This window comes from Syngnathus scovelli, chromosome 11 (assembly GCF_024217435.2).
Source record: "Syngnathus scovelli strain Florida chromosome 11, RoL_Ssco_1.2, whole genome shotgun sequence".
Classification (NCBI taxonomy): Eukaryota; Metazoa; Chordata; class Actinopteri; order Syngnathiformes; family Syngnathidae; genus Syngnathus; species Syngnathus scovelli.
In genome coordinates, this window is record NC_090857.1 from 8,216,667 (window position 1) to 8,241,159 (window position 24,493).

At 42.2% G+C, this 24,493-nt stretch overlaps 3 protein-coding genes across 4 annotated transcripts; 1 reads left to right on the top strand and 2 right to left on the bottom strand.

Moving 5' to 3' along the window:
• Window positions 1-587: 587 nt before the first annotated feature.
• Window positions 588-6,872, bottom strand: gata2b (GATA binding protein 2b). Its single transcript, XM_049734760.1, has 5 exons — window positions 6,650-6,872; window positions 5,900-6,478; window positions 4,735-4,880; window positions 2,741-2,866; window positions 588-1,464 (listed from the first exon to the last, which is right to left on the bottom strand). Exons 1-5 carry the CDS (start codon window positions 6,870-6,872, stop codon window positions 1,186-1,188), a joined length of 1,353 nt encoding a protein of 450 aa, XP_049590717.1. The 3' UTR covers window positions 588-1,185.
• A 9,022-nt stretch (window positions 6,873-15,894) lies between these two features.
• Window positions 15,895-18,837, bottom strand: si:ch211-157b11.8 (fibroleukin). The gene is made up of 6 exons (XM_049734757.2): window positions 18,451-18,837; window positions 18,015-18,204; window positions 17,655-17,732; window positions 17,308-17,420; window positions 16,939-17,201; window positions 15,895-16,846 (listed from the first exon to the last, which is right to left on the bottom strand). The coding sequence occupies exons 1-6, from the start codon at window positions 18,835-18,837 to the stop codon at window positions 16,504-16,506; spliced, it is 1,374 nt and encodes a 457-aa protein (XP_049590714.1). The 3' UTR covers window positions 15,895-16,503.
• A 1,394-nt stretch (window positions 18,838-20,231) lies between these two features.
• LOC125977817 (ras-related protein rab7) lies at window positions 20,232-24,493 on the top strand. 2 transcript variants are annotated; one of them, XM_049734761.1, is made up of 6 exons: window positions 20,232-20,539; window positions 22,241-22,307; window positions 22,380-22,506; window positions 22,627-22,845; window positions 22,932-23,060; window positions 23,385-24,493. In XM_049734761.1, the coding sequence occupies exons 2-6, from the start codon at window positions 22,255-22,257 to the stop codon at window positions 23,478-23,480; spliced, it is 624 nt and encodes a 207-aa protein (XP_049590718.1). In that variant the 5' UTR covers window positions 20,232-20,539; window positions 22,241-22,254; the 3' UTR covers window positions 23,481-24,493. The 2 variants fall into 2 exon arrangements, with proteins under 2 accessions (XP_049590718.1, XP_049590719.1); XM_049734762.1 differs by having other exon boundaries at window positions 22,244-22,307.

A 24,493-nucleotide genomic window follows, 5' to 3' on the forward strand; every position in this document is an offset into this window, starting at 1 on the left:
TGCCCTTCTTTCATCCGTTATCATTTCATCATTTTTCTTCTGCTACTTCACTTCTCTAAAATCATTCCTGACTTTGTCACGGAGTTCAATAATTGAGTTAGCTAGAAAAACAAATGGAACGAACAGGGAGGATGTGTGTACAAAGTTGTACGCTGGAAATATGAAGATTGCTTATGAGCTGATTTACAATGGCCACCCAGTCCCAAAGTTACTCTTTCCGTTCTTTCTAAAAGTGCCTCCTTGTTTTGCTTTGTCATGTTTTTGGAAAGGGGGGGACGTGACATTTTAATTGTGTCTATGAATAATTCCAAGAGCAATGTGGGAGGGCCCAGAAGAAAGACGGAATAAGTGCTTTTAGGGTCAAGGGTCGGGGAAATGTTGAGGGGCGACCATGCGCTGCACTTGAGTTGAACCGTGTCATCATGCAGGCTTCCCGCTTGCATAGTTGTCTTATTTGTTTGGGCTTGTATTTTACTCATGTTTAACCTCAGTATGGTGTGAGAGGTTGTTTTTTTTTTTTTTTTGGTGCTATTTTTGTTGAGATGTGACAATGAAGTTTTAAGTGCCAGATAGAAGAAGCAGATACGTTTGAAGTTGATATCTTTATTTCATGAGTATAAATGATGACCAGGTCAGAAGAAAGCGCTTTAGCTAAAAAATATAGTCAGAACGGGGACAACAGTATTCATAATATAATCAAGGAACAAAGCAGAGAAAATAAATTATCTGAATAGCAATAATTATAATAACAGTAATTACAATTAACAATGTCAAATTATAAATCATAAAGCATTTTTTGTTTGTTTGCTTAGTATTTTGTAATTTTCTGTGATGACAAAAACAATTCCAGCATTTATTTTTAATGTCATGTAACGAAGGAGATTAGTTCATCACCTTCTTCTATACAATATTCACAGTTACTATAAACATATCCGCACCAACTGAACCACAATGCTGTCATGTTGTCAATCCGTTGAAGTCAGAAGCTTTGACATATTTTTTTTATTTTTTTTTACCGTGCGTGTTTGCGTGTGTGTGTGTTTGTATCGGGCCGACAGGAAGTATGTCTGTCTGCCTCCGTTAAGAGTTAGGTACCTCGAGGTTGGCCTTATTTCATACCGTTTGCATAATCAATCAGAATCAATCAAATGTCTTTACATAGTGTGTCGTCCAACGTGACCCGCCTCAGCCCATGGCCGTCACCATGTTGGAGTGGTGCGGGTGGCCAAAGGAAGGGTGTATCGGGGTGGGAGTGGGCAGCATGTGTCCGGCATGGCTGAAAGGGGGCAAGTGGCTCATGGACATGTGTCCTGCCAGGGAGCTGAAACTAGAGTTCTTGTCATGGAGACTCTTGGTAAACTCCTCGTAACTCTCGCTGCTTCGCTTGACCTTTTTGGACTTGCTGGACATTTTCCTGTTTCGTGTCTGTATTCCTTCTTTTTTCATGGTCAGGGGGCGGTTCACCTGTTGGGGTAAAAGGGTGGTTTTGTTAGTGGTGGAGTTAAGTACAATAAATTGTCACAGCTAAAAGGTCCCTCTTAAAATAGTATTAAAAACCAAAACAAAATTAGTTCGGTGAGAAGTGTGTTATTGCCAAAATTGAATTTCATATCAGAAAAAATGGCTAGTTTATTGTCAATATACTCACACACCCCAAATCAAATCATTAATGGCTGAACCCATTTGTACTCTGTTGCTAACCAAAACAGCAGTACCAAATAATATTGTGTTTCAGTTGAATAAAAGCTTTGAAAATAAACATGTTCTATAAAGGAAAATAGCATTTTTGTCACAGCTACGCCAACCTCAGGGGTTCCAGCAATCTGTAATGTTCTTGGCAGCTGTAAAAATATCATGTCATATCACGTGAGCAAAAACAAACATTTCCGGGTATCCAGCTCGGGTTGCCAACAAGCCATACCAACACTGTCTATATGTAGCCTATATTGGGTTTTACAGTAATACTTAACCATACTGATCATTTCAAACGTACCTGTGGCTAAAAAGTGAAGCGTTGAGAGTCTCTGTCCTTAATTGCATTGTAGCTATATTTTCTTTATTCGATTCACTGGTTAATAGTCAAGATTAATTAATTAACAATAATTGTTACTTTCATCCCTTATTTCTGTTTGGAGGATTAAACTACCTCACAGATGTTTCCTCTCTTTGTATTATAGCGTAGCTACAGCGTCAAGGGAAATCTGATTCGTCATCAAAAATAATAGCGTAGTATATGTGGCGCCTCAAAACGTTACCTCCGAGAGTTTTATTTTTTGTTGCAGTAGTTTGTGCTTTTGCGATAGTTAATCACCTGAGCTGTGTGTGTGTGCGTGTTGATTTTTTTGTCTCTTTTCTATGATTGACCATTATAGTCATGTTTGGCTGCATCACTTGGTGGCTCAAGTGTTACCTTTCACCAAGCATCACTTCTCTAAGCTGTTGAGAATTTAGACGTGGCCGTCTTAATGCTATTCATACGGATCTAAGCCTTGTGGTTTCACTCAATAGCAGTCGGACCATTGTGACTCTCAGGGGACTAAACCATGGAAACAATAAAGCACAAAAGGACAGAGCAGCTTCAAGTCCAAGCGGTGTGCGTGCGGGTCAAACAACTCTCACTCTCCTCTTGCTGCCTCGTTAGCCTGAACAATCAGTGAAACCTGCCCCGCTCACTTCCCGACTACTGGACCCTGTCGGCTTTGTGCGGGCCCAACCTGGCGATCAGCACTCTGAGACTTACATTATGCAGCTTGTAATAGAGGCCGCAGGCGTTGCACACTGGATCTCCATTAGCATTGCGCCGCCAGAGCGTTGTGGTGGTCGTCTGACAGTTGGCGCAACAGGTGCCTGCTCGTCTGGCTGAAGACTGCAAAGAGCGGCAATGATGTTAATGTTTGCATTCCTCGTTTGTGTGTTTGTTTGCAGGACTCGACTACATCAGTGATGAAGATATTCATCTTATTCTTGCAGTGCTGGAAAAACCCAAACGTTTTCACAACACGGAAGCTGGAACTAAAATGGGTACCAACGTAATTTTTCCAAAATTATCAAAAACACTCCTAATGATATAATGATATTAAATTAACCTTTCTGCGTTAAGACTCGGCTGTAAAAATAAAGTTGGGTGAACTCAACTGCTTGCTTTGTTGGGCTAACATCGGCATAAATGTCAATAAGGCATAATTTAAAGTTAAATTACTGTTTCAGCCCAGCCCTTTATTTTTTAAATACTTATTCACCTGTACACCTCCTTTTTATTTGCGTAACTATTCACATTAATTATGAATATGCATGTTCAGCTCAATGTGCACCACATATAAAGGAAGTAAATATTTCAAACAACAGGCACAACAACGCTCAGTATGTTGCGCAACGTTCCTAATCTTCTCAATTCGTTTTAAACGGTGCTTTTTGCGCCACGGATAACACGAGAGTGCTTGACCACTCGAAAAATGAGGTCTGAGTCTATTTAGGAGGTCGAGGGAGGAAACAGACGCTAGGCCCGCCGCTTTATCTGGACCGGTCAGATATCCGGATAGGAAACAACTGAAAGGCTGCTGCCACCGAACACAAGAGTCACTGCTGAGCCATACGGAAACCGGGCCTGATATATGGGCTCTATACGCTATTATTGATAAAACGTGTTGAAGTCATATATTTTGCATCAATCACAAAGCTGTTTTCATACACTGTGTGGAATAATTGAGATGAATAATTCAAATGATTCAATGTCGAGATGTGCACAGCCACACAATTTTGATCACTGCAGGTAAACCAATTCTCATAGGTTATCCATTCGTGAGAACACGAAATGCCCTTTTTGTCATGCTATAAATTTTAAAATAGTTTCAATTCTAAGTTGCTCCTTTTTCCGTCAACGTACTATAGTTAATCACGATCAAGCAACACCTTAAAAATGTGAACCGCATAAATAACTGCACATAGTATAGTAGGCCTAAGTGTTTATCATAAATGAAGCAAAGGTTCGTACAATGCATTTATAGTCTTTTTATAAAATTAACTAAAAAAATAATGATTAAATTAAAATATATTACACAGGTTGAATGTAAAAAAATAATTGTTGAAAATATATTTCTAAAAGATAATATTCAAATGTATTGAGGTTTTACAAGTTAAATACTACTGAATTTTACTGCAAAAAAAAAAAAAAATCAACTGCCCCGATATGCAAATTTCTAACATTTAATTCCGTGGCTTTTCACGTCCCATCGGTGGTCCTCATACCACACTTTGGGAATCATTAGTCTGTCACGTACTTGGCTTGGATGTTTTCTTCTAGACTTCACGACTACTTGAATCTCTGAACCATGCCTTGTTGTTTTTGACTTTGTTTGAACATGCATCTTTCTTTTCCAAACAAAGCATGGAACCTTGTCTAAAGCATCACAGACGCTCGACGCGAGTCTTCTCAGTAAACCACATGAAAATAAAATCATGATGTCATATTAAAAGTGGCTCCCCGCCTGGCCGTTTTGAGGGGCGCTATCAGCGGCGGTATCAGAAGTAGCAGTAATAATGATAGTAGAAACAAGCGGCGAGGTCTCGCTCGGCTGACATCTTGAGCTAGAGGAGCAAGAGGTGACCTCCGGACACAATTCCTGGAAACTCTTTGGGAAAATATAACTTTCCTGGAATTGTGTTTTCCCTCTCCCCCCCTCTCAAGCCAACACTCGTATTTACTACTCCCACAAGACAAACACAGCGGGGACTCACCAGTCTGCGTTTGGGCTTGATGAGTGGTCGGTTCTGGCCGTTCATCTTGTGGTACAGCCCGCAGGCATTGCACAGGTAGTGTCCGGTGCTGTCCCGTCTCCACAAAGGTGTGGATGTGGCGCCGCAGTTCACACACTCTCGGCCCTCTGAAGGAAACGCACACGTATTCTTTTGAGATTCAAGTTGATCAAAATACAATACATGCAAAGAGCTTTTTTTTTTTAAACTCAAACTACACCACCAGTCACGTAAACGATTATTTGTGCTGATTATGCACCAGTGGAATAAATTAAGTCATGTACTATACCATTTTTGCCATCGTGTTTTAAAAATAATTAAACATTATAAATACAATAACTGAAGAAACACGTGATAAATGCATTGTAATGTTGTAGTACAAGATAATATAGATACAGATAATCAATTATGAATTTCTCAAAATAAAATGTTAATCAAATAACAACCAGGAACAACGTATGATGGTATTAAAGACTCGTTTAAAGCAACATCTGAGGTTTTGGGACATTGTGTGTACCAGATCTTGGATGCAGTTGAACTGAAGCCAGCTCAGAAGTAATTACAGAGTCACGGTTAACAAAAGAGGATTATTGTCAGTGTGTTCAGCCATGAGTGCAGCCTCATGCTTAATAATCATTTTTCTTTTCTTTTTCAGGAAAGACTGTTATTGTTATTGTCTAATTTAAGAAATGATATTATTTTACTGCCAAAAGCTGGCCATTTTAAACTCTTTAAAATCAAGATGCACTAAAATTAACAAATCAGGCCACATTTGACTGATGCAAATTGATTTTATGGGCTGTTGGGAATAGAGCTAAAATAACAACAATCCTATTTAGCTTTTGGCAGTAATTTTGCTCATCAACAAAAGTGTATTTTATTACGCTTTTTTTTAATTTTTAAACCATATAATTTAATGAGCTTATTTTTGTCTGTCTTAAGCGGATTTACTAACCACTATATTCTTTGCGAAACAAAGAAAATGTAAAATGTCAAATAATGATGCCGTAGACATATTTAAGTTTCTTCTAAATTCAAATGATGGAAATTGAAAGCGTTTCGTAATATTAACTGCGTCAGATTTTTGCACAATTACCGGGTAGTGAATTTATATGATTTTTTTTTTTTTTTTTTTCATGCGACTCACCGGTGCAGGACCGAGTCTTGCCTTTGCCCTTGGTGCTGAAGCCGGTGGAAGCCCCGAGGAGGCTGCCCGGGTGAAAGAGACTGCCGCCGTACTCGTGAGCCGAAGGCAGCGAGTAGGTAGGATACGTCGGTATGGGGTGGTGGGTGGAGGCGCTCTGAGCGCCCATGGGGGCCAGACTGCTTCTCATCGAGCTCGAACCCTCCATCTTCATCCCCTCGGAAAATGAAACGTGGTATTTGATACATTCCTTCTCGTCCATTCTCGGCGAGGTGGCCCCCGGGTCTGGCGAGACGTCCTTGGGCGGCGTCGGGGGGAAAGTGTACAGGTGCGGACTGGAGTGGGACGGCGGCGTGAGCGAGCTTGCAGAGGCCGCGTTCGACGTGCCGCTGCACGGATAGACCGCCGACAGGCCTCCGGGGGACGCGGAGCCCGGGTGGTGCAAGCTAGGCTTGCTGAAGGGGCTCACGGCCCACGCGTTGTGGTGGTGGGCCGACAGCGCAGCTTTGCTCCCGTCCAGCCATGAGATCCCCGGGCTGTGGATGAGATGAGGCCGGCACACCTGAGTCCCCGTCAGGCGAGCTGTCGGGGGGGAAAGTGGCGATGAAAACATGCACACTGAGATGGATTGTGACAAGTCGTCAATGTATCTGAATTTATTACATTATGGTGCAATTGCTATGAATATACGATGCATGTCAACGGGAAATGATTGTTGCGATTTTAAAGTCACATTTTGCATCTGTAACCTACCGTGCGCCTGGCTGTACACTCTGGCCCTGGCAGGGTTGTGGTAGTACGGATTTCCCTGAGAGTCTAGGTGGTTAAAGAAGACATCCACCTCGTCTGGGGGCAGCAGCTGGGTGGACGGCTCCATGTAGTTGTGGCCCAGGCTGGGATGGTGCGTGTCCGGGTGCTGGCCGTTCAGCACAGCGTGAGGGTGCATCCAGCGGGGCTGATCAGCCGCCACATCCATCTTCTGCTTACGTCGCTGGAGGTCGCTTATTATTAATAATATTATTTAATGGATAGCCAGATATATCATCCAAAGAGGGGAAAACACGCAGGATTGTGGAGGAAATGTCTTTTCGCTCTGTTCTTCAAAAGATCTCCGCACTGGCCATTTGCGGTGAATCACTATTTTTGTTTGCTGTCATCCGAATTCAATTCAACTTCTTTCGTGCACATGGAGTCCAAACCTGCAGTAAACAAATGCAATTATTAACATTTTTGCATGGGGGAAAAAAGATGATCAGCAATCGCTGTTGAAGTATACTCACATGTACAAACTTTGTACTTTTATCCTCCTTCAGGTGCTGTGTCCGTGTGCGATTCTGCTGCTCGCGTCCGAGTGTTTGTCAAGACAAGACTTGGTCCGTCCACTGGGACTTGAAGCAACACGTAACTGCGTCTGCTTGCCTGACAGCCAGCAGCCATCATCGTCAAGCTGTGGGCGGAGTCATCTGGAATAGCTTCCTGTCGGCCAATTAGAGGCTCGGAAAGAAGATAGGAGGCGGAGCTTCCGGACCAAATACTCTTCAAGGTATTTTAGATAATCTCCAATTGTATGCTTGATTTTTAGAGCTCTGGTATGACTTGATAAAACCATTAGTAGGCATCCCTTCAGAGTGGTGGGGAAGCATTTTTTTCTCCTCTGGTCATTTCCAGTCTTATAAATTAAAAAGTCAGTCCTCCAGGAGCATGAAAATGATGACGATTACTATAATTATGGTCAATTATTACTCTTTGAATTGTGAAAATCAGCCAAAAACGTAAACCCAAAGTTTGTATGTTGCATATGCAAGAAAAAGATAGATTTCAGAATGCTTGTGATTTCAGAATGCTTCACTAATCGCCAGTTCCGTCTTGCGTCACGTCCCATCGTGTTGTTGCGTGGGTGCGTGCGCGCGCGCGTGTACGTGTCCTTCTCCCTCCTCGCGCGTGATTGACAGGCAATAATTGAAGAGGGAGCGCGTGCATCCCAGGAAGTCCACACTGCCGCCTGCTTGACGCCGTTTGCTGACGTCATTGCATCACAGGGAATGGGAAAAAAACTAATTCAATACTTTTTTTTTTTTTTAAATCTCAACTGCGAGGAAGCAATAACAATGAAGAGAAGCATAGACGGGGTTGCCCAGCCGATGAATTTCAGGGACTTATATTTACTTTGTGGCATATTTTATTATATATCAAGACCATATTATTATTATTATTATTATTATTATTATTATTATTATTATTATTATTATTTAATTGCGAGGAAACTCCAGTGGGCAAACTCAAATTCTCTACATCGATTAGATCAGATTAAACGAGATTAGGCTATTCACCAGTGACACCGTGCCCATTGAAACACGCCCATCAGAGGAACACTTTCTCTTGATTAGTTCACTTGCATTGTGAAAGTGATCACGTTCTACTCACTAATCAACTGTTGTTCTTCGTCGTGATGCGACAAATATTGACATTGTGATATATCTTATCTCCATTTATTTTCTTTCGCTCCGGGCTGTAAATAAAATTAAAAACCAAATAATTGATAACTGTACAGATAACACCTAACTAAATTGTTAACAGGGTGGTCGCATTCATTAATTTGGTTTAGCTCTGCTTCTTTTTTGATATTTGTTTTTTCATCATAAAAAATAAGTATATAAGTGTACATTACAGTTAACCTCCCTCACCTTTTCCAGCCATATGCAAAAACTTGAAACAAATAAAGGAAGCTCACGTGTAGAATTAATAGCCAGCAGCAAAAAAATAAGTCCTTAAATAAATAAAATACACACTGCCCTAATTGGTTTACAGTTAAACGGTTGGCACATTATTTTTTTCTTTATCATCTCCAATAGGGAGATTATTTACTATTTACTGATCCGGGGGGGGGGGGGGGGGGGGGAAGCCAAATAGACTGACGCAAAAGGAGGAAAGAGAGCAGAGTGGCTTGCGGTATATCGTATTAGAGCTCATCAGCATGATAATATGAGCAGACACGTGCTTCTCGTGTGAGCCCTTTTGATCCGGCCTGATGATAAAACCTTATCGGCGACAAACATCCACTTCCATTTTAGGATTTGACATTAATTCAATCCCTCCTCTTCTTTTTTTTCCTACTCCTTTTTTCCTCTCACGATCCAAGGAGAAAAAAAGGTCTCAACACCGAAAATCTTATTATGCAAAGAAACGGGAGTGGCTTTGGCCTATAAGAAACACAAAGCAACGTCATTTTTTGGTGCGATATTAAAAAATATATTATTGTTATTAGTAGTTGTAATAGTAATTGTAGTATTGGCCTAATATTAATATTACCATGTGCCCGTGCTGTGCATCTTAAAGTGGAAAGCCAAATAAGAAGAGAAATGCCGTTCGGATGCTGAGGTCCCTCTGAATCTAACCCATCCCGGGGTAATTTTTCATCGGTGCAGGCTAATCTTTGTTCTTTGTGAAGATAATAAATAGCCTAATCGTTATCAGCGGGCTGCTGGAGGTGTCGCGGAGAATGGGGGGGTTGATCGGCCCGGGAAATAGGCTCCCAAGTGGCGCAGAATAAATGGTATTTCTTATCTCTCGCTCCCAGATTATCGCCGCCTTTTCAAATTGGCACAACAAATACATCTAATGCAGGGAATGCATCATTTGCTGGTCCAGATCTGCGCGAATGATTGATAGATAGACACACAGATAGATGCAAGGAGGGAGACGCGTGTCAGCTTTTTATTTGCACATTTAACGCTCTGCATGTGCAAACTCTTTTTATTGTGTGCAGTGGGCTTCTTTTCCCTCTCTTTTATTTTTGGGTTATCGGTGGCAGCCATCTGAGGTTCCGCTTCTTTGTTGTGGCATCACGAATATTATTTCTTTCATGTCGGATTTTACTGGATAAGGGTTAAATCGACGCAGCCGCTTCGACGCGGCTCGGGAAAATATATTTGAATATTATTGAGTTCAAATCTGCGCAGATAGAAAAATTTAAACGCATTAAGTATCAAGCTTAAACGGTTGGCTGTGTTAGATCTTTGCCACTTAATACGCAACCGTTTTGTCATGATTTTCTTTTATCTTGTTCTAAATCGCGAGAAATTTAGTTGGAAATTATTTGAAATGATTTTAATTTCAAAGTATAGAAATCTTCTTAAACTTTACTTAAAATATTGCGCTATTCTGAAGAGAAAAAAAAAGGGGGATGCTTTTGTATGTTGGCGGGTGTTGTGTGTGTGTGTGTGTGTGGGGGGGGGGGGGGATACTTCCCAAGCCATAAATACAAGCTGGATGCTTTAATAAATTGGCAACTGTAGCAGCCCAGGGTGCTGCTGCTGCTACTGCTGCTGCTGCTGCTACTGCTGCTGGTCTCCAGGGTAACGCAGATAACGGTGCACTCATTTTCCATATCTTACACTCTTATTATATTCAAGGATTAGTTCTCCTTCCCTCAAAGGTCAAACGTAAAGTCAAGCCAGTCAAGAGTGTTCCTCCTCCTGCTTCTATAGTGACAGAGCGTTTCACTTTTTTTTTTTCCATATTTAAAACGCTGCAAGATGACCTTTGCTGACATGCAAAGTCCACGCAACAGTAACACAACAACCTCTCGCTGGATTTATTCTTCTTGAAGCCCAGACTGGGTTTGACCCCCTCCCCCCCCATCTGTTTTCATAGTCCTAAAATGCAATTATGTCGCAGAGGTGCAATGCATGCATGCTCTCTTCACCTAAAAGTCATGAAATCTTCATACACGACGTGAATTCAGATTTCGTGTCACTGACATCTTGATCATTTTAACATGCATATATCACCTTAAAAAATAATATTAATTTAAACTATTTTGAAATTGGTTAATGGCATTGTGAATCAAGTCATTTGTGAATGACGTCATTCAACTGGCAGATATAATTTCGAAGGGCCCTTGATTGAAAGATTAGACGATAAAGGATTACAAGCAGGCGTTCACTGCGCTGTAATAACCTAGCGAGCAGCGACACCTAGCGGAGAACATAAGCGAGTCCCGTCAACTTTGCACCCTAAAAGGATTTCAAACCTGCGTGAACAGTTACTTCATTACAAATACTATGAATGTATTTTGCATATTTGTTCATGTGACGTCTTTACTCTATTGTATGTTTTAAAACTTGTTACCTTTGCATCCCAAAGCCTTCTGCATCACTGCGGGATGTCTTGAAAATGATCTCTAATGACTAATTAGAGGTCAAAAGGTTTAATACTTCAGTTCCTGCCATGAGACGCGCAGGAACTGAGCGTTTACAACACCTTGTCACTAACAACCTGTCAGTCAACGCTGTCCGGGGAGTTCAAGAATTCAAAACAGCTCTCTGCCCGCCGCCCTCAACCTCGAAGTCGGTTCACCAATTTCAGACTTTGCACCTTTATTTTGTCTAATTCATTTCCTGTGGGGATACACCGTGTGTGTGTGTGTGTGTGTGTGTGTGTGTGTGTGTGTGTGTGTGTGTGTGTGTGTGTGTGTGTGTGTGTGTGTGTTTGTGTGCCGGGGTGTGTTTTGTGAGTGTCTGTCTGTCCGTCTGATAATGTCAGCTAAACACCAGTGAGTATTTTAGAAGTAAAAAAAAAAAAGCTTTTCATTTTAAACTCAATTTCCTTAGCCAAATAGCATTATTGCTCCATTCATTTTTTTATATAACCCCCCCCAATAATTTTCACCCATTTGACCAAAACAACTTTTTTCCAGCCACCACAATGCTATTTATTTTTTTTATACTATATTGTGACATTAAATTAAAATTTACATTAAGAATTATTTTGCTATCAGGCTAACAATTTTATGACCCGCTGCCTTTTTTCCCCTGTATACCTTTTACATGGGAATATATAACCACAAATTCACACTGTTCAAGTTCAACGGCTTACTTTTGTACATTCTTGCATGACATTTATTTTTGGGTTACAATTAATTACTTTAGAATAAAACACTGGCACATGTGAAAATAAGTTAACATTAAAATTAAGCAAAACACGAACACTAATACTAAAATGAATCATGCTACAAAATTTTAAATTGCCACACAAGTGTTAAAAGGTCGAGCGTGTATTCAATTTCAATTATTTCCACTGTCATCACATGAACATAAACTCTCTTTCCCTTGTTTCACCCCCCCACAAGCTTCTGTGTGTCAAATCTGACACTGATCCCGAGTCTTGAAATCCTGCTTTTCCCTCTCTTGTCTGCTGTTTTGCTTACTGTAAGCTCATTCTCAGAAGCAATCCGCCCTGCCTCTCTCTCGTTCTGTCTCACACACACACGTACACACACATCGGCAACACTTTCAGCATTTTTTGCTCTGTCTCTCCCATTCAGTCATCTCTCTCATCCCTCCTTTTGTTTTCCAGCTCACACACTCCTGCAATTATAAGCCTACAAACCTTCAAAAATAACAAATGTTGATGTATTTTTTTCAAAGTGCTTTGTGTCTGCATTATTCATAAATGTTTCTTTTTCTTTCTCAATTTTAGACCGTTTTAAAGGACTCTTACTCATCCCCATGTCGAAAATTCCAGCCCTACATCTTCCCCCAGAAATCTGCTATGAAAACACCAAAAGGGAGGTAAGACCCTGCAACGTATATACACTGATAAACGCACATTTATAGAGTGTACTTCATCATTCTATGTGGATTATAGTGCCTCTGACCTTGCCTCTATTGTACCCACAATCTCCCTCTGTGGGATTCTACACTCCCCCATTAAATATGGGACAGTTTAAAATATAAAATCTGTTTACTTTTTTCATTTTGTACAAGTCTCTCAATTTACTACCACTAACACCTCCCTGAAAGTATCAAGCACAAATGAGCATTGTAAAATGTTGATGCAGCTCTTGTTGAGTGTTCAGGTGTACCTAATTTAGTGTCTGCTCAGTGCCGATTCAAAGGTCGCACGGGAGTGCGCCATCACTTAACTACGATAAATGTAAATCATAAATCCCAAAAAATCAATCTACTGTACTGGTATTGCTTTCAAAAGGGCCACATGTCAACTTTGAGAGTCTCCTCCCCCTCCCCGCAACATCTTTTGCCTTGTTGTGCAAATATAGATTTGACATGAGGTGGAGTGAGGCCTGCAATGCGGTGCCATCTGTGCGCTCCCTCTCTGCCTTACCTCCACCCCCCCGCACTCACCCCAAGCCTTCACCACATCAGGATACACTTGTTCTGTTGAATTCCGGTTTCAAACGGAACGCTGCCTCGCTTGCTGTGTTGCCTTGCAGGTTTCATGCAAGCAGGTACATGGTGTCTCCATCTTGGCCCTGTGGTCAGGGGAGGGAGAGGCCTCTAACGGCCTCTTCCACTCGTACACCTTTTTGAAACTTTGCCTGTTCCCGCTTCCTGCCCCTAAGCCTCACCCCCCCCTCACAATCAGACCCCCTTCTGCCCGCCTCCGACAGAACACATGAGCGCCCTTATCACCCTCAGAGCACATTAAACCATACAATGTTCCCTCCGCTAAGTTCAGGGCGACTAAGTTCATCGCCAATTTTATCCTTTGGCTAGAAGTCATTTCATTGGGCTACTAATGCAGGTAGAGTAATATTAAACAGATAAATATTCTAAATAGAACCAACAAAACAATATTTGCCTTTAAATTTTATCCACAGTTGCTATTTAAGACAATTGTCCTTTTGACATTTGACCTTAAGTATAGTGCCCCCTGTGTTTAAAATAGACACAAGTTTTTTCCAATCTTGTGAGGATTCTGGAAATTATGTGACTTGCAGTTAAATCTGTTTGAAAATCAGATCCCAAAGTGTAAATTATAATTGACAATATTTGTGGCCCTTTGCCCCAGACACATTTGTTTTTCCCTATTTAATAATATCCATCACACTGGTTGTCTTTTAGTGATGACTTTCTCTTTAATAATAATAATAATGATGATAATAATAATTTGATGATAAAAAAAATAATAATAATTTTCCATTGTTTGATCTTGATTCATGCGGTGTTTCTACCATTTTTTCTACCAAATTTGCTCTAATAATTAAAACAAGTGCTGAATGGCTGACAAGCCGATGCAGGAGAACACAGATTCTTCTTCTGTTGTACAACACTGCCATCTGCTGCTCAATTGGCCGTGTTCTTTCTGCGTCATCAAAGGAGTCATGATGAGGGTTGTTGGGCCCTCCAAGAGCTGATATGTGAAGATGGAGGATGTCTGTTTTCATCTGCCATAATCTAATTTATTATTGATCATTTGATTGATTCCTTGGTCGCTCTACTCTTTGCTAGTTATTCTATTTGAATGCATCTGAAGCTTCAGCCAAGACACAATTTTATGCAATCTGACTTGCAAAGGCTTTCCCATAATATTTAGTTGCATATATTATCAGTAAATACCTGCAGATAACATTAAGATCATATGATGACAAAAACAAAGTAAATACATCTGTATAAGGCTTTCTTTGTATCTAACAAGATCATATTGCCTGGAAACTAACAATTATTTTAAAGTGATTTACTAAGGTCACCACAGAATTTTTTTTTTTTTTTAATGTACGATAAATATACTTTCTTTCAAACTGTTCTCTAAGTGGCACTACCAGAAGATAATTCTCGTGTCTATTTTCTCCAGGGGGCACAGAGGTCACTGTCAGTTATATCAGTAGGCCAAAAAGTGGTACGAAGATGCGGAAGGTCTCTGTTTTCACTCTGATATCTGTTTCTGTTATGGAGGCATCAATGAATTACACAAGTCATGCGGGGCGACTTCCCTTAAGACAGCTCAGAGCTTCTCAGAGGTATGTGCAAGCTAACCGCTGGCCAGCTAGGGCTTCCGGCTCTGGGGCAACTGCGGGCGCCGGTACCCCTCGCAGCTCACAACAGCACCACTATCACCCCACTCCAGACACCGTGCCAGGATACTGTGGTGACACAACTGCGAGCCGCTGTTCCTCCCTTGTCAACAAGACTGATGGATACAGAAAGAGGAGATGATAGGAGGACTGATTGATATCTAATGACACCACAGAATAACGGGTACGCAAAAAAATAAGGTGCGCAGGAGATAAATAAAAATTTTAAAAAAACCTTCAGCGGGCAATTAGAGAGGGAAAACGCCTGACAGAATCGGATACGATAGACATCGTTTATCGGCACATCGTTGATGACATGGACACGATGCATTCTTTTGTGATTTACTGCTCCTTGTCAGTTTCAGCATTATCAGTAGTTGCATACTTATCAGAGTTTAAAGGTCGAAAGCAGCCAGAGTTAAATTAGAGAGACAAAAGGATACGTTTGTCAATAAGGGACTAATCAATTGCAGTTTATCCTCAATACAATTATCTAGTATGCTCTTGAGCCACCAGGGGGCAGAACATTTTCCCATCTGTACTATTTGATGCACTGGCAGACTCAAATTTAAAATGAGATCTGTTGTTATTTTAAGGGGGCTTTTACCCTGATTACTTCTAATGACATTTTATTCCAAGCTCAATACAAACACTAAGATTTTAATGTTCAAATCCTGACTCCAAAACATGTGTGGCCAGTTAATTGAAGACTCTAAATTGCCCAAAGGTGTGAGTGCAAAAAAGTTTTAAAATGTAGGTTAAAGTTTAATCATTGACAAGCAGTGACAAAAATTGACTCCTGCTGTGTCACTATTTCTGACAGTATGTCTGTTGAGAGAACAAGTGTGTGTGTTTATGGGTGTGCGCACACGTGCGTGCTTGTAGTGAAGTGTACTGCGACAGGTTAGCAGTTGGTCCCAAGAGTGTGTGTCTTTGTGTTCAATGACAGCCACCTCAGTTGTTAACAATAGACTCCCGTCCGGATGAAGAGACTGACAGCTCATCGCGAATGCTGCTAAAATTGGCACGGCCATTCACACTATCGCTGACCACGCACACACACGCACACACATGCACGCACACACTCTCTTGATGCCAAGGCAAGTGTAGTTTAGTGTGGCCTGTACCAACAGTGGATATAAAAAAAAGTCTACACACCCCTATTAAATGATCTGGACTTTATTATTAGGGTAGTTAGAGGCACTTTAAGCGGTGGCAGTTATTTTCAATTTAACATGAGTTCCAATGTGATTGGTTAATGTTGAGCCACGTCCTCAGTCACAAGAGGGTGTGCACACTTGTGCAACCAAATTATTTTTACATTCCTTTGGAATCTTTTTTTTTAAATTAGAATTATTTATCTTGGTCTCATTTTACATATCACAAAAAAAAAAAACGCCATTAACAAGGGTGTGTAGATATTTCACAAATTGGCTTGTGCGAAGAGAATGTGCCTGTCTTTGGTGTCATTACCGAGATGAGTGTTAACAGAGTTGCAGGCAGACCACAGAGGTCTATTAGCAAGATTTTCGAATGCTTGTCATCTCTGTGCTGCCGAGAGAGTTGGAAGCTAATTCAAGTATCACAGCGTGCTCTTTTGAAGTTACATTCTCCAATTTATTTATACTATTCATGCATCATTCATTTATTTCTCAGACATAGTCGTAATATAGATATTTTCCCTTTAACCTGAAAGTTTAGTTGGCCAAAAATGATTGAGTCCATAAAGTGACTACAACTAGCAAATGCTTGTCAATGTGTCTACTGTGCAGCTCATTCATTTTCCCCATCTTCACGACGACCCTGCAAAATTCCGCGGTCTTATCTTCATCTCTACCCTCTTGAAGGAGTATCGTTCACCAGTTCGCCCGTCAGTCAAAATGTACCAAGTCCCCCAGTAGATGCCGTTTGTCACACCGCTGTAGCGCCCCCGGTAGTAGTGCCCGTTCAGATTGGCGGCCAGGCAGGCATCGAACCACCAGCCGGCCCCGTAGTAGTGACCGCAGTTTCCGGCAGCGTAGCGGTCGTGATCTCTGTCAGTGGTGCTGAAAGATCTGCCATCGTGGTTGTAACGTTTGCTGTAGCTCAGTGCATTGCCCGCATCGCCGGAATACTCACGGGATGTCAAGCGGTACCTGGAGGAGTTGGAGAACGAGGTCATTTCAGGGCTACTAGAAAAGACGTTTTCAAGAATCGGAGCGTGTGTGTTTTGTAAACAAAGACGAACCGCTGTTCCTCTGCGGCCACTTTGAAGTTGTTGTAGGTGGCATGGCGCCTCTGCTGGTGCCAGTCCTCCAGCTCGATACGAAGTTGGTGTTGACCAGTTGATGTAAGCACATGCAGTGCCGCGTTGCCCAGCCAGTGCTCCCCTTGCGGATTGCCAAAGCCTTCCCGGTATTCCTGCCATGTCCTGTTGAAGTCCACTGAGCCGTCCTGACGATTCTGGATCACCGTCCACCCGCCCCCCGTCGTCACCATGTCACATTTAGCCTGAGCCAAAACAAAGACTTTGATATTCCAAAGCCCGGGTCTAAAAGAAGCAGGGGGCACCGGGGGTCCGTGTGTGTGTTTAATAGGTGCGCTACATGTGAAATACCTCCAGCGCCGGTCTGTGCAGGTCAGGCTGAATGGTGTAGATACCGTTCTCTTTGATCCCCAGCCTGTAAATCTCCGCACAGTCCTGAGGATGCAATCTTTCCAAAGGGGTGACTGGCGAGCAGAGTTGGATTTCATTCCTTGAGTTTGTCAAACCGCAGTCAATAATACACATGGCTTTAGCCTGCTCTGTAAATGTCCTAGCAAACCATTTAGTCAAATTAGGTTATGGGCCACAACTATAGGCCTTTTTGATTGAAATAGTAACCATGTAGTTAGCAGGGTGGTGTAAAACCCCATTAAACTATGTAACGGAGTACCGCATGGGTCGAGGACAAGCGATGTCACCTGTAGGATGATGATGGGTGATGCTCTTGAGGAAAAGAAGCAGGTCTTTCTCCCTCTCTCTTCCTATGGCTGCAGCCTCTGTCAACGCCGAGACACACGAGGTTATCAGCATGCCTCAACGCTCATGTCACGTGTGGAAATGGAATCTTTATAAATGTGCCTCATGTCTCGAGCCGTAAAACCATTGTCTGTGCACATTTGTTTCCATCCTTCCCAATACAGTTACATTCTGATGCACTCACCTATGACCTCACTGGGATTCTGCTTACTCCGTGTGAGGGAGTGAGTGCACCAGCATGTGTGTGTTTGTTCACCCACTTGCGGAGAAGAGGGAGGTGCATAAAAATGCACGGTGCATACCCAGTCGTTTAGCCATAGCCCCGAGGGCCTGGCCGTGACAGTGGAGGTCACACTCTGTCAGCACGGCTGCCATTAGCGCCAGGATGGCCCCCAGAGAGTTGCTGTCCTGGCCAAGCCAAGCTCCCCCTGTTTCCTGGAGAGACAGCATGCAGCGCTGCAGCTGAAGCAACCGCTCCTTCACAATGCCGTCCTGCAAAAACAGTAGCAGCCGTACATTCAAATGTACAATACCGGCGAGCGTTTTGTTTCCCTCATCCACCTGTTGTCGCCTGAGCTCAGCACAATGCCTCCAATGAGGACATTTCTGAAGCATAACTAATTTTATCTTTCCACCGCTCTTAGGTGCTGCTAAATTTAACAGGCCTTATGTCCCGTGGGAAAAGACCATCTCTGGCCACAGTGCTGTTTGATTTAGCAAAGAGAAGCTATCGCTCACCTGTGGTTGAACCTGAGGGAAGTCCGACCTGTGCTCCACCTTCCAAGGAGCGTCCGAGATGGCTGCGAGTGAGCCGCCCTTCCTGCAGTGCTGTTGACCCGCACATGCGGCACTTCCAATTCTGGTCGCAGGTGAGATGGGAGCTGCCACCAAAGTGTCCCTGCAGGCAGGCTGGGTGCAGTCCCCAGATGCCTGACAGGAGAGAAACACTCCCGCAGACAGTGATAACAGAGCAAGCATGCCCGGTGAACCGAGAGGAATCATGAGCAAATTGAGATGTTGCTCCTGGAAGCTGAAAGTGATGTTTGTCCGACTTGGAGGTGTTTGTCTTGTTCTCGATCTTTGCAAACTTCCACTCTTATTGCTTTTCAGGATGTGTTTCTTCATTTAGTGTTGGCTAGATTATCCTCTGAGTTTAGATTCTTCTGTAGTTGTCCTCCTACAATTGATTTTGTCATCTCTTTTTTTTCTTCTTCAGTGCATCTCCGTCTTGGTCATCCTCTCTCTCTTGCTCTCACTCTGCTTTGGCTCAGATTCCTCGATAACTGTGACACTCTTTGCTGTCTGACACGGACTAATGCACCCACCCCCCTGATACGCACACACACGTGTGCAACACACACATCCCACTAATTCCGTATATTGGCTCTTCTATGTTTAATATTGTTAACAATAACAAATTACAACAAAGGATGCAAATAATGACAACCTATAATTCATATTGTAAGCGTTAAGGGAACATTAAACATTATTCACTGTATAAATCTTAAATTCCTTGGACGATTAATTGATCACTGGAACTTTACCCTGACAAATAAAAAAATTCAATATTGGTCAGGCCTAAAATGAAATTGAATTTCTTTCAATGCCGACATTCTTGAACCAGGTCTTAGTTATGCCTTCTGGATGGGGATTCAGCAATGTAGCAGATGCTTCAAGAATGTGGCTCTATTAGCCTAGACATTCATGTCAACTCCGCACTCACCTTCTTTTGTGTAGCAGTGTTTTGTTTACAAACGCACTTCCGAGGTGGTCATAAAGACGGCCTTGATGAATAGGTGAGAGAAGGCAGGAATTTCTCCCAAAGCACCAAAGTAGGGCCAGTTAACAAGATGCGCCAACAGTCGTGCCACATTCACATTAAAATGGAAAGATTAATTTGACAGAAAAAATAGTCCTAAACCACAATATCTATCCATAGCTGCTTAGAAATCAAGTAATTAAACAATGAGGAGTTGGAGTAGTGACGTCTGACCTCACAGAATTGTGTGTTTGTTTAATACACTATATGTATATAAATCCAGTCATTTTATGTTTAGGACGCATGAATATGGTCGCACAATATCAGTTCCTCATTCTCATGGGAGGCCCTCAAAAACTCAATATATATATATGATCTTTTTTTGTGAAAACCTATAGGTTCAGAGAAATCAAGCAAAGTCCTCAGTCAAATAGAATCAAATGGATCCCAGAACAGCAATGAACTTGTCATTTAAGCAAGTGAACACTGCCACCAAGTGGTGAGGGATGACATTTCTATTTGTTTTTCATTCTCTTCGAACAAACCATCACAATATATTCTCTGAATATATTCTATTCAACCTCACTTGGGTAATAACTGGTCGCCAGTCAATTGCAGGGCAGACACATAATTTATATCACTATTATATTTCTGCTTTAAAAATTCTGTCTCTCTCTCTCCCTCGCTATCTCTCTCAACCCTGCAGCGAAGCGATTTTACGTCACTGGCAGTGACGTCGATGTGGGCGGGGTTTGGAGAAGGAAGTGAAAGAGGAAGAGAAGATCCAAGAGGGGAGCGTAGCACAAACTTGGTTCGCTGGTTGGCTAGCTTTTCGACAAAGTGCCAAATTTGCCAAGTGATTATAAGCAGCCTTTTCTGCGTATGATATTTTTTCTTTTAAATTGTTGCCAAAAATAGTTAATACGACATCGATTTTGGCAAAGGTTTCGGTGCCGGGCGAGCTAGCTAACGTACCGCCTAGTTAGCTGTCAGCGATCAACAGTAGCTAGCTCGTTAGCCAACACGTCCCAGCCGGCAAGAAGACAAATTCTGTGTTACAATCGAAAAGTAAGTGTTGTCATTTTGTGATTGTTAAATGTGGAATGACCCGAATCGTGGTGACTCTGCTGGGACTAACGTGATTGGGGAGTGGGGGCTGTTTGTCCAAAAACAGGCCTTTGGGCCCCACTTTATCTAGACGGCAGCACCAAGTCGTATAATCATAAAAGGTGTTGTCTAAAATGTAACGATTTGGGACAATGCCAATGAAAATCTAATGAGTACATAAACGCATGATGTAGCATATATTCGGATATGTTTCAACTCATTCTAGATCCAAATTTAAAATCGTGTGTTTTTCTGTTGCCACTCGCGAGGGAGACTTGTTTATCTGTGCATGTCAGATTTCAATTCAAGTATGACTCACTGAGTTCTCGTCAAAACATGCTGTTCACTCTATATTAGATGAGACTAAGTTATACAAGAACGTACCAACACCTGGCAACCATCATGTTTTGATGCGGAGACATGTCTCTGTCATTTTAGTAGAAGGAATCAACTTGCAATACAAGAAGCTCTTGTGTCGTGTTGACTCTCAACTTGGATTACACGTTGCAAATTTTGAATCAGAAAATCACATGATGGCTGACATTACACAGTCAACGGTTGAGCTCTAGCTAGAAAACAGATTGAAATAACTTCACCTAGTTACCAGCATGGTTGTCTAATATTCAGTCGCCCCCTGCTCACTAAGCACTTTGTCTTGTAAGTATAAACTGAAGCCGGCTTCTGTGGATAATAAAACAAAGTGACGTAATCACGACATGTGACATGGAGGAAAGCAAATAGGGAAGATTACTCAATAATGCAATTATGCAAATCCAATTTCCCCTCAAAGCAGGAATAAAGTATGTGTCACACCATTTATCATTCTTAACGGTCATAAAAGTGTTAAAAGAAGTCGCGGTGCTGCTTTGAGAGAACAAGTGACCCGAGTGGTTTTAAAAGTAAGAACGTTTTTGAACAATTGATTGCAGGAACACATGTCTGGCTGATTACGTCAAGTAAAGCAGCCAACATCTGCTTTTCAAAGACTTGTTGCTGTCTGGCAGTCAGACATAGCAAACAAGTGCATGTATGGAAGCCAGGTTCCAATCTGTGGGAGCATATTTGCACAGAGATAAATTTCAAGATACAAATATGAACATGGACAGCTTTTTGTTTGTTTCTACCCCTCCGAAATCTCGAATCAGATATTTGAACAGCTTGCTTGCTGGTTTCCTCGATTTAAAAGCAGAGTCAATATTCTTGCATTCCGGACGAAAGATTAAGTGCTGGCTAGGAATGTGAGGTGAATGCTGAAATCCAAATTAAGATATTTCAATTTATCACACTTGAATGGTTTATGCTGTTCTGTATATCTTAATAAAAAAAAAAAAAAAAAAGAAGTCAAGCACAGGTTGCCTAATATGTAACTGCCGTTTCTTGCACAAGTATTTCACGACTACTCACTGTTTTCTGTTAGTGTGATTTGGCAGCGTGCATACTTAATTGTTAAATCAATCAATAGACTGTGTTGTGACAGAAGTAGTGGTGGTGCGTAGAGGAGTCATGTGGTTCTCGTGATTTGTCCAACGACTTCCATAGCACATGACTGCTTTTCACAGCCGATTGGCCCGATTGTATCAAGTGTCGCACACGTTTATTTTTACAGCCTTCTGATTTTTAACGCGGAGAGATCATGGCAAACCATTTGTACTTTGTTTTCAGCAGCTCTTTGAAGAATGACCTCCAGGAAGAAAGTGCTCTTGAAAGTCATCATCTTGGGAGATTCCGGGTGAGTTGGACTTTTTCCTCTTGGTTTCCTTTAGCTGTCGGATCAAATTCTCATGTCTTGTTTCCCCACCAGCGTCGGAAAGACGTCCCTCATGAACCAGTATGTCAACAAGAAGTTCAGTAACCAGTACAAAGCTACAATAGGCGCAGACTTTCTCACCAAGGAGGTGATGGTGGATGACCGACTTGTGACCATGCAGGTTTGTCGCCACTTGACACGCGAGAGTCACATCCTATTCATTCCCGTCAACAGCGCGATTCGATCCTTACGGTTAGCAGTAATGATTCGTAAAATCATTGGTGTCTATTTCACCGTTCAGATCTGGGACACGGCTGGCCAGGAGAGGTTTCAATCGTTAGGTGTGGCATTCTACCGTGGAGCGGACTGCTGCGTGCTGGTGTTTGATGTGACCGCGCCCAACACCTTTAAAACCCTGGACAGCTGGAGGGATGAGTTTCTGATCCAGGCCAGCCCTCGAGACCCCGAGAACTTCCCCTTTGTGGTGCTAGGCAACAAGATCGACTTGGAGAACAGACAGGTAGGTGTGAGGGATGACGTCGCCGCCTCCTTGTTGCCCAGGCGACAGACCTTCACTTGAATGTCTTTCTTCTTGTCGCCTGTCAGGTAACCACCAAAAGGGCTCAGGCTTGGTGCCAGAGTAAGAACAACATTCCCTACTTTGAGACCAGCGCTAAAGAAGCCATCAACGTAGAGCAGGCGTTCCAGACTATCGCACGCAACGCCCTAAAACAGGTGAGTTTTATCAAGAGTGGAATTTATAGGCAGCTGACTAAAGTCCTGTCATCCGTGTTAACCATAAAGTATCTGAACACTGCTGACATGGCCCCTATTACAACTTTCTAGCTGAAATGAATGTCAGGCTGGTCGTGGTATCAGTGTGTTAGTATCAGAGCATTTTTCTAGTACATGAACATACTGTGTTGGAAAGGATTAATGACCTTGAAGTTCATTACAATGAGGAACACTGATTTGTTAGACGAGTAAGAGGGTAAGCGGTACGACTGTTTTTGTGCTTTGTCATTTCTTCCCACCACTGTTGTCTTGTCTCTCTTGTAGGAGACCGAGGTGGAGCCCTACAACGACTTCCCGGAGCCCATCAAACTGGATCGCAATGACAGACAGAAGCCGCCAGGAGGCGGTGGCTGCTGCTGAGGAACAACCTGGAACATCTCTCTTGGCTTTGGGCAGATCAGTCACCTGCACCTCGCTCCCAGGGAACGGCCTTCCCTGCAAGTCTTCCTCCTTCATTTCATCCTCCTTACGCAATAAGAAGTCACTCACAGGTGTACCGCCTCCTTCTCTCACTTAAATTCAAAAGTATCCTGATGAACTTTGTGTACAAAGATCACACAAGAGGAGAACAACCCCCCACCCCCTCCTCACTGACACTCCGCAGTGAGCCGTCAACTTGTTGGGCCAGATGAAGGCACCATGTTGAAACCAATTGGGAGCATAACCGGACTGATTGATGTGTGATGTTGGCTCAGCTCAGCATCCCAAGAAGCCTGTTCGCTTTTTCTGTCCTCTTTCCATTGCCTGTCAAAAGTAATCGTCTTGAACTATATCTATCCTAATATCTGTATATAAAAATTACATATTTGAATTGGCGGATGTTACATCTCAAGCCAATCTGAAACACATTTTTTGTTTTGTTTTGCACTTTCTTGCCTTTATATGTTCTAATTGTAGAGGGATGACTGATTTTGGGCAACATCTGCCACTGAATACATGCCTTTCCTGTGAGGGTAATATATTTCTTGTGACTTTTCTTTGTTAAAATTTCCCTGTTGAACACGTTGATTGTATGGCCTCCTCCAGTACAGACTTTTAACTGCTTCTCACTTCTGAAAATAATACACTCATTGGATCGTTCTTTGTGTTCATCTTTCAATGCTACCAAATGCCTAAATATGCATCACACCTACACGTCGCTCTTCTCACTTATCGTCGTGTAGCTCAGGTAGGCCAAGTACTTCACATTTTTAATGGACTGTGTGTTACGGTGTGTAGATGAGTCAAAAGGCTGATAGATAGATGAAAATGTCAATGACAACAAAATATTCATCTTTCTGCCATGGTATTATTCCTTCTCCATGTAAAATCACTGCAATGCCAATAATGTTGTTAATGGGAATTTGAACATCAAATAAAAGATATTGAATATA

Coding starts and splice junctions, on each gene's coding strand:
- gata2b (XM_049734760.1), bottom strand. CDS start 6,872: ATGGATGTGGCGGCTGATCAGCCCCGCTGGATGCACCCTCACGCTGTG. Junction 2,867..4,734: donor TCAAGCCCAAACGCAGACTG/GTGAGTCCCCGC, acceptor CGCTCTTTGCAG/TCTTCAGCCAGACGAGCAGG. Junction 1,465..2,740: donor TCTATTACAAGCTGCATAAT/GTAAGTCTCAGA, acceptor TTACCCCAACAG/GTGAACCGCCCCCTGACCAT.
- si:ch211-157b11.8 (XM_049734757.2), bottom strand. CDS start 18,837: ATGAAGAAACACATCCTGAAAAGCAATAAGAGTGGAAGTTTGCAAAGA. Junction 17,202..17,307: donor TGCACAGACCGGCGCTGGAG/GTATTTCACATG, acceptor GTTTTGGCTCAG/GCTAAATGTGACATGGTGAC. Junction 16,847..16,938: donor GTGGCCGCAGAGGAACAGCG/GTTCGTCTTTGT, acceptor CAACTCCTCCAG/GTACCGCTTGACATCCCGTG.
- LOC125977817 (XM_049734761.1), top strand. CDS start 22,255: ATGACCTCCAGGAAGAAAGTGCTCTTGAAAGTCATCATCTTGGGAGAT. Junction 22,308..22,379: donor ATCATCTTGGGAGATTCCGG/GTGAGTTGGACT, acceptor TTTCCCCACCAG/CGTCGGAAAGACGTCCCTCA. Junction 22,507..22,626: donor ACCGACTTGTGACCATGCAG/GTTTGTCGCCAC, acceptor TTCACCGTTCAG/ATCTGGGACACGGCTGGCCA.